The sequence below is a fragment of the Pipistrellus hanaki genome (assembly GCF_964339955.1).
Source record: "Pipistrellus hanaki genome assembly, chromosome: 5".
Classification (NCBI taxonomy): Eukaryota; Metazoa; Chordata; class Mammalia; order Chiroptera; family Vespertilionidae; genus Pipistrellus; species Pipistrellus hanaki.
Window position 1 is genome coordinate 38,259,855 of NC_140507.1, and position 12,596 is coordinate 38,272,450.

Sequence of the window (12,596 nt, forward strand, 5' to 3'; positions counted from 1 at the left end):
AGATATTGAGAATTGTAAACGGTTGATAGTGAGAGATAAAAACAACACATTTTTTACAAAAAGGGGACCTGAACCCATTCTGCTGTAGATATACCACTTGTATTAACATGTGGTTCTTCCATAGTACCACTACTCAGTGCATTTGAGAGTAGGTTTTAGGGTAAAAAATATTGACAGGGTAAATTAGCACATTCCATCAGTAACATGATAGCAGTTAATTCTTACTAAGAGACAGGAGTAAGGAAGAGAGCTATCTGGTTGGGAAAGATCCAGTCCCCTCAGCAGCACATGATATGACCACCATCTATTTCCATGTGTTTTTTTAACTTAGAGCTCTTGGTTCTTCAGTGCCTTTTGCCAGGTTGAGAATGTTCCTCGATTGGATCATTTTTTTGAACTGTTCTTCCAAAGAGCCCTCCAGCCTGCCACGCTGCATGGCAGGGCCAGTGCCAGTGCCCAGCAGTACGAGGCTGCCGGTGCGGTTCTTTTAGACAATCTCCCTGGAGTGCGGTGGCTCACACTTCCACAGGAAATCAAGGTAATCTTAGGTGTCAAAAAGTAAGAATCAGAACCACCTGTTTTTTGTTTTTGTTGTTGTTTGCTTTATTGTCTAAAGTTTTACATACGTCTCCTTTTTTCCCCAATCGACACCCCCTCCACTCCACCCCAGCCATTTCCACCCCCACTGTCCCAGTGTCTGTGCCCCTTGGTTATGCCTATATGCATGCATGTAAGTCCTTTGGTTGCTCTCTAACCCCCCTTCCCTTACCATTGGTCTCTAGATCGATCTATTCTTATTCATCAAATTATGTTGATCATAGAACCAGCTGTTTTATAATTCTGTCTTCTCTTCTCCCCGCTCCCCCCCAAGCTTTTTATTATTTTCAGGATTGTGGGTAAGAGTGAAAAAGGTAATTGGTTGATGAAGCAGGAGGTCCAGTGCAGTGAACTTAGACAAATTTTCCTTTCTAAATAAAAGTTAGCTCTTTCATTTTATAATATTTAAGCTTTGTCCAAACTTGGATTACTTTTCAGAAATCATAATGATATGTTGTATTCTTATTTGTGAATTTCGTGACTTTGATTTTATAATGTAAGGTTATGTTAGTTATGTTTCTAGTATGTAAAATAATGGTAAATGAAATTATTGTCTAACAAACAATATTCTTAGTTAAGTATACATTTCCACTAATTATAGCAAAATCTTTCCTTACATGAACATATGTAATCAGCTTTTGCCTTATCCCCTACATAGCTTACCAAGGGTAAGGCTTCATGATGACCAAGTATCATCAAAGTGATTTTACTCATATCTGCAGACCTAGAATAACTTTACTGATGAATAACTGGAAAGATCATTTCAGAAATTTTCATCACCAGCAATGTATTCAGCCACAGCATTTGGATTAGTATTAAACAAGGAACTATGCCATAGCCAGTTCCCTGCCCATGAAGAAACCCTGCCTGATTTAGTAAAAACAAAATTAAGGGTTCCACTCTTCATGAAATTCCTTTATGTACAATCAAATAAATACTTTTTTGACAGTTAGATAATAATTTAAACTGATATATCAATTGCTTTGCTGAATTTTCTTATCTCTAAAATGAGGACAATAATAGTACCTTCTTCATAGAGTTATGTGCTTTTACATGTGAAGTGCTTAGAATCAAGCCTGGCCCAACCTATCTACAATAATAAAGAGGTAATATGCAAGTTGACCATGACTCCAACACATAAGATGGCAGCCCCCATGTGGTCAAATATGGCCGCACAAGATGGCAGGCAGAGGAGGGCAGTTGTGGGTGATCAGGTCAACAGGGGAGGGCAGTTGGGGGGACCAGGCCTGCAGGGAGGGCAGTCAGGGGCAACCATTCTGGCAAGGGAGGGCAGTTAGGGGTGACTGGGCCAGCAAGGGAGGGCAGTTGAGGGCAACCAGGCCTGCAGGGGAGGGCAGATAGGGGTGATTGGGCAAGCAGGGGAGGGCATTTGGGGATGACTAGACCTGCAGAGGAGGGCAGTTGGGGGTTACCAAGCCTGCAGAGGAAGACAGTTAGGGGCAACAAGACAGGCAGGGGAAGGCAGTTAGGGGCAATCATGCTGGCAGGGGAGCAGTTAGGCGTCAATCAGGCTGGCAGGGGAGTGGTTAAGGGGTGATCAGGCTGGCAGGCAGAAGTGGTTAGAAGCAATCAAGCAGGCAAGCAGGTGAGTTGTTGGGAGCCAGCAGTCCTGGATTGCGAGAGTGATGTCCCAGATTGGAGAGGGTACAGGCTGGGTTGAGGGACACACACCCCGTCCCATGCACGTAATTCGTATACCGTGCCTCTAGTTGTATCATAATTGTACTGATTCAAGTATTAGTGTATAATTTTTATTTGGAAGGAGGTTAGAGCATTTAGAGGAAACTTTTACTTTTTAATTTTTTTTCTTTATTAATATTAAATATGGGTCCTTAGCCCCCCATGGCATGCATATAAGTCCTTTGATCTCTCCCCCTTATGCCTGCCCTCCCCTACCTTGCTCTGACGTTTGATGGTCTAATTGATGCTTCTCTGTCTCTGGATCTGTATTTGTTCATCGGTTTATATTATTCATTATATTTCACAAATGAGTAAGATCATGTGATATTTATATTTCTCTGCCTGGCTTATTTCACTTAGCATAATGCTTTCCAGTTCCATCCATGCTGTTGCAAATGGTAAGAATTCCTTCTTTTTTACCGAAATGTAGTACTCCATTGTATAGATGTACCACGGTTTTTTAATCCACTCATCTACTGATGGGCACTTAGGCTGTTTTGAAATCTTAGCTATGGTGAATTGTGCCACAATGAACATAGGGGTGAATATGTATTTTCTGATTGGTGTTTCTAATTTCTTGGGATATATTCCTAAAAGTGGGATCACTGGATCAAATGGAAGTTCCATTTTTTGTTTTTTGAGGAAACTCCATACTGTTCTCCACAGTGGCTACACCAGTCTGCATTCCCACCAGCAGTGCATGAGGGTTCCTTTTTCTCCATATCTTCGCCAGCACTTGTCGTTTGTTGATTTGTTGATATTAGCCATTCTGACAGGTGTGAGATGGTACCGCATTGTCATTTTGATTTGCATCTTTCAGATGATTAGTGACTTTGAGCATGTTTTCATATGTCTCTTGGCCTTCCTTCTGTCTTCTTTCGAAAAGTATCTATTCAGGTCCATTGCCCATTTTTTGATTGGGTTGTTTATCTTCCTTTTGTTAAGTTGTATGAGTTCCCTGTAAATGCTGGAGATTAAACTCTTATCAGTGATTACATTGATAAATATATTCTCCCATACAGTGGGCTTTCTTGTTGTTTTGTTGATGGTTCTTTTGCTGAAGCTTTTTATTTTGATGTAATCCCATTTGTTTATTTTCTCTTTAGTTTCCATTGCCCAAGGAGCTGTATCAGTGAAGATATTGCTTCAGCATATGTCTAAGATTTTGCTGCCTGTGGATTCCTCTAGTATTTTTATGGTTTCTCATCTTATGTTTAAGTCCTTTATCCATTTTGAGTTGGGTTTGTTTGTTTGTTTGTTGTTTTTAATATATTTTATTGATTTTTTACAGAGAGGGAGAGAGAGGGAGAGAGAGTTAGAAACATCGATGAGAGAGAATCATCGATCAGCTGCTTCTTGCACACCCCCCACTGGGGATATGCCCGCAACCAAGGCACATGCCCTTGACCGGAATTGAACCCAGGACCTTTCAGTTTGCAGACCAACGCTCTATCCATTGAGCCAAACAGGTTTCGGTCATTTTGAGTTTATTTTTGTGTATGGTATATAAGTTGGTGGTTTAGTCTCATTTTTTTTTTTTGCATGTATCTGTTCAATTTTCTCGACACCAATTATTGAAGAAACTGCCTTGACTCCATTGTATATTCTTTTCTCCTTTCTCAAATATTAATTGAGCATAGTGGTTTGGGTCAATTTCTGGGTTCTCTATTCTATTCCATTGGTCTATATGTCTTTTCTTGTGCCAGTACCAGGCAGTTTTGAGAACAGTGGCTTTGTAATACAGTTTGATATCTGGTATTGAGATCTCTCCTACTTTGCTCTTTTTTCTCAGGATTGCTGCAGCTATTTGGGGTCTTTTTTTATTCCAGATGAATTTTTGGAGAGTTCGTTCTAGGTCTGTGAAATATGCCATTGATATTTTAATGGAGAGTGCATTGAATCTATAAATTGCCTTGGGTAGTATGGACATTTTAATGATGTTGATTCTACTAACCATGAACATAGTATGTTCTTCCATCTGTTTCTGTCTTCCTCTATCTCTTTTTTCAGTGTCCTGTAGTTTTCCAAGTACAGGTCTTTTGCCTCCTTAGTTAAGTTTATTCCTAGGTATCTTAATTTTTTGGTGTAATGGTAAATGGCATTGTTTTTTTAGTCTCTCTTTATGTAAGTTCACTATTGGATTTGTAAAAATGCCATAGATTTCTTGGTGTTAATTTTATATCCTGCTACATTACTGAATTCATTTAAGTCTAATAAATTTTTTATGGAGTCTTTAGGGTTTTCTATGTACAGTTTCATGTCATCTGTGAATAATGAAGTTCTGTGTCTTTTCCAATTTGAATAACTTTTATTTCCTCTTATCTAATTGCTATGGCTAGCACTTCTAGAACTGTGTCAAACAGGAGTGGTGAAAGTGGGCATCCCTATCTCATTCCTGTTCTTAGGTGAAATGGTTTTAGTTTTTGCCTATGAGTATGATGTTGCTGTAGGTTTGTCATAGAAGGCTTTTATTATGTTGAGGTATGATCCCTCTATTCCCACTTTGCTGAGAGTTTTTATCAAGAAAGGGTGTTGGATTTTGTCAAATGCTTTTTCTGCATCAATTGATATGACTATGTGATTTTTATCTCTCAATTTGTTTATGTGATGTATCACATTAATTCATTTGTGGATATTGTACTATCCTTGCATCCCTGGGATAAATGCTACTTGGTCATGGTGTATGATCTTTCATGATGTACTGCTGGATCCGATTTGCTAAAATTTTGTTGAGGATTTTGGCATCTATGTTTATGAGGGATATTGGCCTGTAATTCTCTTTTATTGTGTTGTCTTTATCTGGTTTGGGTATTAGAGTAATACTGGCTTCATAGAATGAGCTTGGAAGTGTGCCTTCCTCTTGAATTTTTTGGAATAGTCTGAGGTTTTAGTTCTTCCTTGAATGTTTGGTAAAATTCCCCTGTGAAGCCATCTGGCCCTGGGATTTTGTTTGATGGAAGCTTTCTGATGACTCCTTCAATTTCTCCCATAGTTATTGGCCTATTGAGATTTTTAGATTCTTCCTGATTGAGTTTAGGAAGAATATATTTTTCAAGGAATATGTCCATTTCCTCTAGATTGTCTAGATTGTTGGAATAGAGTTGTTCATAGTATTTTTTAACAATCCTTTGTATTTCTGTGGGGTCTGTTGTTATTTCACCTCTTTTGTTTCTGATTTTGTGTATTTGGGTCCTCTTGGTGGACTTGCTTCTTGGTGAGCCTGCCATTTTTTTCTTAATTTAGCATACATTTATCAAAAGGACTGTATGTTTTTATTTATCTCAACTTAAAGGAATATTGAACTGAGATCTCACTCTGTGAATTATGGTGTATGTTTTTTAATTTGTGGCCTCAAGTCATACCAATTGCTTGTCTTTAGTTGCTTCTATCCTTGTTAAGTCTAACACTGCTGTCTGGAGACCCATCTTCATTGTGCCAGGCACTCAGATTTGTGTTGTGTTTTGGGGAATACAGAAAAGTCTCCTTTGGAAGCTCACAGTTCAGTTGGGTAGGCGAGATTAATACACAGGAAACACTGAGGACATAGCTTAGACTTTTTCTATATTTTGTAGTCTGGTTAAGAAAAGTAAGAACAAAATTTCTGGGAAAGGAGGTAGACATGTTCTATAAAGTGATCTAAAGGTCTCTAGTAAATATAAAATTTTAAAAACTAGTAACTCTTGAAATTACCAGCAAACTCAAAGAATTTACGCACTTCTCTTTGAAATTGCTGTGTTAAAAAATAGTAGTGTTTAGTGACTATATATTTTCTAATGAAAAATATTAAGGATTTTTTATGCCGTGGTCAAAAAATCTAGCCCTGGCCAGTATGACTCAGCTGGTTGGAGCTTCGTCCTGTACACCAAGAAGTGTCAGGTTTGATTTATGGTCAGGGCACAAACCCAGGTAGCAGGTTAAATTGCCAGTCGGAAAGCATGCAGGAGGTAGCTGATCAATGTTTCTTTCTCACAGAGAGGTTATTCTCTCTCTCCCCTCTTCTCTCTGAAATCAGTTTAAAAAATATATAGTTGAAAACATATGCATGTGAAGTTGCTTATAACTAATAAATTTAGGTGTAAAGTTATTTTAACTTAGAAAAAAACTTGCTCTCAGTTTAGTATGCAGTGAGGACTTCAGTGTTCTTCCTAGGTGTTTGTAATTTTGCTTATTTTGTTTTTTTGTCAGATCTTCTGTGTGTGTTTTTTGTTTGTTTTTTTTAAATCATTTTTTCCTAAGGTACACTGGAATAATTGAGAGAAAAGAAACTTTACCTTTTCTCTTAAGGAATATGAGGAAACAATTATAATGACCTGGTACATTAGCCTATATATTGAGTTCTGTAACAGGAACAGCAACCCATTAAACAGTAACGTTTCTGAAATAAAAAATCGCAAGTGGGTAACTTTCTTTTTGTCCTGTAGTTTTTCCCAGCTGCAGAAATGAGAGCATGAAGATTTGCTAGATGAAGAAAAATGTAGGTCACAAATGAGTAATAAGTCATACTGTGTGAAAAGCAATGAAAGCATGACTAATGTTTCCAAAGCTTTTGTCAACTCAATAAGACACAGTTTGTGAAACAGTCCTGCAGAGAGTGTCTTGGACTTTTTTTTTTTTTTTTTTTTTTTAGAGGATTGTTTTTCACAAATAGCATATATGCTACAAATTTTCATTGCCAATAGTTTTTAATTCGTGTATATGCATTACAGATTAAACTGCTAAGTTTATTGTTTTTAAGTTGTGAATGCTTTAGGGAGAAAAAGAAATGCATGAAGGAGTTTAGGCAATTTCTATAGAAACAAAAGCCAAACCCTAAGTAAAAGATTTTTCTAATAACTCTGTAGGGTAGATAAGCTGTGCCAGATTTCAAGAGGACACCTGCCTTCATGTTTTAATCCATGAATAATTACTAACAGTCCTTTACAAAACAGTAGAGGCCTGGTGCATGAATTTGTGCACATTGAAAGGAATTTAATTAGAAGGTAGCCGGTGGGGTAGGACAGGGCAAGCTGAGGCAGACATGCCCTGGAGCCAGCCTCCCAGAGGCGGGGCTGTCTGCGGAGTGAGTGGGGTCCCTCTGGCCTGGGGGGTAGGACGGAAACCAGCTCTCCAACATCCCCTGAAGGGTGTCGGATTGTGAGAGGGCAGTTCTCAGGTGATGCACCCAAGAATCAGGCTCCCTTCTTTCTGTTTTGGGGGTATGTTATTCGAGAACCTCAGCTGCAAAGTCCCTGCAGCTCTTGCGTGGTCAGTGCATGTCATAGTTACGAATCGACACATCTGCCCCTTGGTGGTCATTGTGTATCATAGCTACTGATCAGTCACATAGGTTTTTATAGAGATAGATGGGAGAGAGACAGAAGAGAATGTTGATATTTTCTAAGAATCCATCTGTTGAGAAATATATGGGAAACAGAAAAATATAAAAACAGCTCAAAATAGATTAGTTACATTGTGATTGATTTTTTCCTCTTAAGAATTTTATTATGTTAAAAATTTTTCTAACTTAAAACAAAGCAATTTTTAAATCTCATAAATTATCTTAAATTGAATTCAGAGGGAAGCCTAGTTTTCAGTTGTGATTTAATTGAAAAATGCCTATATGTTAAATTAATTTTTTTGTAATTGCAAAACTTAAAAACAAGATGTTCTATTTGGGACTGTTGTGGTTGTTTGTTTTTAACATGTTTTTATTGATTTCAGAGAGAGGAAGGGAAAAGGAGAGAGATATAAAGACATCAATAATGAGGGAATCATCAATTGGCTACCTCCTACACACCCCCTACTGGGGACCCTGCAACCCAGGCATGTTCCATGACTGGGAATTGAACCAGTGACCGCCCGGTTTACAAGTTGATGCTCAACCACTGAACCATGGAGGTTGGGAGGGACAGTTCTTAAATAATTCAAAGGAGAAAGATACTTATTCAATTCCTTAAGTAATTAAACACTTTTATATGGCCATGATTTCAAAGTAATTATGAGTTAATTGTCTGTGTTACTCTTTTTTTCTCCCCACACAGATGGAATTAGACACAGCATTGAGTGACTTGGAGGCTGCAGATTTTGCAGAACTGGTAAGAGAAGCAGTAAGTTTTAGGAAAGACAATGTTGATTTCTCATTTTGTAAATCAGTCATTCTAAAAATATTGCAAGTGGACATGCAATACTCTTGAAATACATAACATCAGGTCTCTATTTTGACAAGGGCAAGTCTGTTTTGCTCACCTTAATATTTTCTACTCAGTTGAACATCGACCTATGAACCGGTTCAATTCCTGGTCAGGGCACATGCGCAGGTTGCAGGCTCAATCCCCAGTGTGGGGCATGCAGGAGGCAGCTGATCAGTGATTCTCTCTCATCCTTGATGTTTCTTTCTCTCTTTCTCTCTCCCTTCCTTCCTCTCTGAAATCAATAAAAATATTTTCTAAAAAAATATTTGTACATGACATACATGTAAAGATTAATCATATCGGTATCATTAAGAACTGGGCTTTGTGAGACAGGATATACATGTAATGTTGATTAAATTAAGTAAAAATCCTATAGATCTGGATTTATATTGAAAGTATAAATATGGTTTTTAATCTTAAAAAAAAACCACAAGTGTGTTTCCTAGTTCTGTCCAGGGAAAGTATAAATATGGTTTTTAATCTTAAAAAAAAACCACAAGTGTGTTTCCTAGTTCTGTCCAGGGAAAAAATATGTATGTATGTACATACATACATACATACATACTGTATGTATGTATGTATGTATGTATGTTCTGTCCATGATCATCCCCAGCAGTAAGAAAGACCACTAGCACCCAGGCCATAGTGCATAAGTAATATTTCTTGCTACAAGAAACCATGACTCCTAAGGGAAATCACTGGATCCAGAGTAGGGCCTGAAAATAAACACATGTACCATTAGGAGTGCTGTTTTAACAAAAACTAGATCATAGTGGTATTTTATTCTGTAGCTTGCATTCTTTGCAGCACAGTATATTCTATAACATTTTGTGACTGCTCTGGTATGAAACTGTGTTATGACTATATCTATTGTAATTTTGTTAACCATTCCCTATTGCTAAAAGAAAAAATCAATTCCAATTTTTGCATATTACAAATAATTCTATTAAAAAGTGTATGTTTTTAATTTTTTTTTTACATACTACTCAGTGGCCCCCAAAAAGGTTATACCAATTTGTACTTTCAAAAATAATATATGTTAATATTAAATATCATAGATGATGTGTAGGTAGATGCTTTTTGTCTTGATACCCTTATTTTAATCCCTCGTGGTGTCACAAATCTTATGTTTATTTTTAGATTCTCTAATCAATAGTTTCTTATAAGAATTAAAAATAAAACTGTTTTAAATCAAAATACTTATTTTGCACACTATCTTTCACCCTAATATCCTAGTGTATTTATTTCTAATAAAGGCACTGTAAAACATTCAGTTACTAAAGAATGTAATTGTTGTTTTAACTGTTATTGCTTAACTAGGATTTTTTTTTTTTTTTAATCCACTGTGGTTTTCTCGCCCCCAGTCTGAGGATTACTATGACATGAGGCGGCTGTATACGATTTTAGGGTCTTCTTTGTTCTACAAGGTAAGCTGAAGCTTGAATCTTTATAAATGTCCAACTGCTATATGACCTAAATTTTCTCAAACTTTTACAGACATGAAAAATGTTTCTATCTCTTTTCCTCTAAATGTAGGTACCCTAAAATTAAGATCTTAAAATAAAACTTGTACCTAGACATTAAATATTTTTGGTTTCATTGTGTTCTAAAGCATTTGTAAATTAGTAAAGAAGAAACTATACTCATAGAACCAAGTGTGTAAGAAAGGGGAGAATGCTCTCTGGATTTCCTTTTGCAGCAGTATGCTTGTTTATCTTCAGACTCGCTGTGCATCTTTTTAATGAATCTTTTTACATTAAGTAGTTAACTTCCATGTAAAGAAAGTTAAATATCCAGAGGCATGGATACATAGAATAGACTAACAGCTGTCAGGGGGGACAGGGGCAGGACTGGATGAATAAAGGTAAAGGATTAACCAAAGAACATATATGCATAACCCATAGACACAGTGCAGTGATGGTCAGAGGAAAGGGAGGCTGAGTAGAAGTGGGTGGGGGTCGAGGAGGAATGGAAACATCTGTAATAGTGTCCACAATAAAAATAACGTATTTTTTTAAAGAAACTTAGTAAGTGTCAAGTGATTTTAAGTGTTTTCAACTCCTCATTCTCTGCTTTCCATCCTCAGAATTCAGTTCTGTTCTGATTTTGCCATTCAGGCTTCTATTCAGAGATGATCTTGTTTTGTGCTACCATCTACCTGCTGTAGACTTAAGTTATCATGAATATTTGATCTCTAGTTGACCTCAGTGAGTGGAGGGACTTATTTTTACTCTGTCTTAAAACTGGAATATTTTAAACCAACTGAAGAAGTACCTGTAAAACTATAAAACTCGTAGAAATGTATTAGGGGATTATTGCTTCATACCACTGGTTGACTTTTGTTCTTTGTGGTTAAATTCAAGGGTTATTTGATATGCAGTCATTTGCCTAAGGATGATCTTATTGATATTGCTGTATATTGTCGCCACTATGGCCTACTGCCTTTAGCAGCAAAACAAAGAATTGGTCAGTTGATAATATGGAGAGAAGTGTTTCCTCGACATCATCTCCAACCTTCTACAGATTCAAACACTGAAGTCTTTCAGGAACCTGAAGGGAGATATTTTTTGCTAATTGTGGGCTGGGTGAGTTGCCTTGGTTTCTTTCTTGATTTTTTGTTTTGTTTTTGCCATTTATTATATAAATAAACACACAAATATGATCATTTAAAATTATGAACATATCAAATATCAGTATTCAAGAAAATGTTACTGCCCCTTACTCCTTTTTTTTTTTCTTTCTTCCTTTTTTTTAAGCATCCATTTAGTATCTATGGAGAAATATTAATGAAACCCAGAATAAGATTTTAGCAGATTCTTGAGATCTTTTGTTTCCATTTTTAAAAAAATATATATTTTTATTGATTTCAGAGAGGAAGGGAAAGAGAGAGATAGAAAGAAACATCAATGATGAGAGAGGATCATTGATCAGCGGCCTTCTGCATACCCCACACTGAGATCGAGCCCGCAACCAGGCATGTGCCCTGACCCAGAATCAAACTGTGAACTTCTGATTCTTAGGTCGATGCTCAACCACTGAGCCATGCTGGCTTGGCTTTGTTCTCATTTTTATAGTGGTTTTATCCTCTGATTTGTTTTGGGAAATAGAGGGAAACATAAAAAGAATATAGAATCAGAATAGATATGTGATTATAAATGAAAGGACTTCTAGTAATTGAGGCTCTTAGAAAACTGCCTTAGGGAATTCCATGTGCCTAAGGTAGTGACTGATGATATATCAGGATAAGGCACTATAAGATTTGTTTTCAAGGGTGATCAAGAAGCACCGAGCATATCTAAGAAGGAAAGGTGGAGGGAGGAGTTTTTAGTAATCATCACATGGTTATGCCATATGCCTACATGTCTTCAGTATTCATAAATGGATACATGCGTATTGCATATAAATATCTTCATGTGGCTAAATCTGTACTAATGGCCTTTTTTCTTACAGAGGCATTATATGTTGTGTGTACTGTTAGAAGCTGGAGGCTGCTCGTCCAAAGCTATTGGGAACCCTGGACCAGACTGTATATATGTGGATCAGGTCAGAACAGTTCTTCACCAGCTGGAAGGAGTAGGTTGCCGCATAAATGAACGGCTGGCATCTTCTCCAAGCCCCTGCTTATCTTGTGCTGACTGGTTCCTTGCTGGATCCCATGAAAAATTAGATTGTCTGACAACCTCTCCTATCCTCAGTAGGCTGCAAGGGATTTCCAAAGCAGCAACTTCTCCAACCTGCAGAAGAACTCTTTTTGGTGACTATTCCTTAAAAACACGCAAGCCCAGTCCTTCCCGAAGCAGTGGAGGGTCTGACAGCGGTTGTGAAGGTGGAGAAGGTGTTGGCCCGAGTCCCCACACTACACCAGATGCAGTACGGAGGCAAAGAGAATCTGATGGCTTGGAAGAAAGTGGGGCCATGCTTAAGGTGTGTGTGCGTTCAAGTGTGTACATCCTGGGAGCTAAGCTGTCTTTCTAGTCCTTATTTTATAACTGGATAGAATTTTTTAAATATATTTTTATTGATTTCAAAAAGGAAGAGTGAGAGAGACAGAGAGAGAGATAGACAGAGAGACAGAGAGAGTGAGAGAGACAGAGAGAGAGCAACATCAATGATGAGAGAACCATTGAT

At 37.5% G+C, this 12,596-nt stretch overlaps 1 protein-coding gene across 2 annotated transcripts in view; it reads left to right on the forward strand.

The window, feature by feature from the left end:
• The window catches only part of INTU (inturned planar cell polarity protein), a 48,675-nt gene that overhangs the window by 28,042 nt on the left and 8,037 nt on the right, over nt 1-12,596 (forward strand). For both annotated transcript variants that reach the window (XM_084884593.1, XM_084884594.1), the window contains exons 8-12: nt 349-538; nt 8,319-8,372; nt 9,833-9,895; nt 10,832-11,053; nt 11,919-12,392. In XM_084884593.1, coding sequence (XP_084740719.1) covers nt 349-538; nt 8,319-8,372; nt 9,833-9,895; nt 10,832-11,053; nt 11,919-12,392 — 1,003 coding nt within the window. The remainder of the gene's footprint in view (nt 1-348; nt 539-8,318; nt 8,373-9,832; nt 9,896-10,831; nt 11,054-11,918; nt 12,393-12,596) is intronic.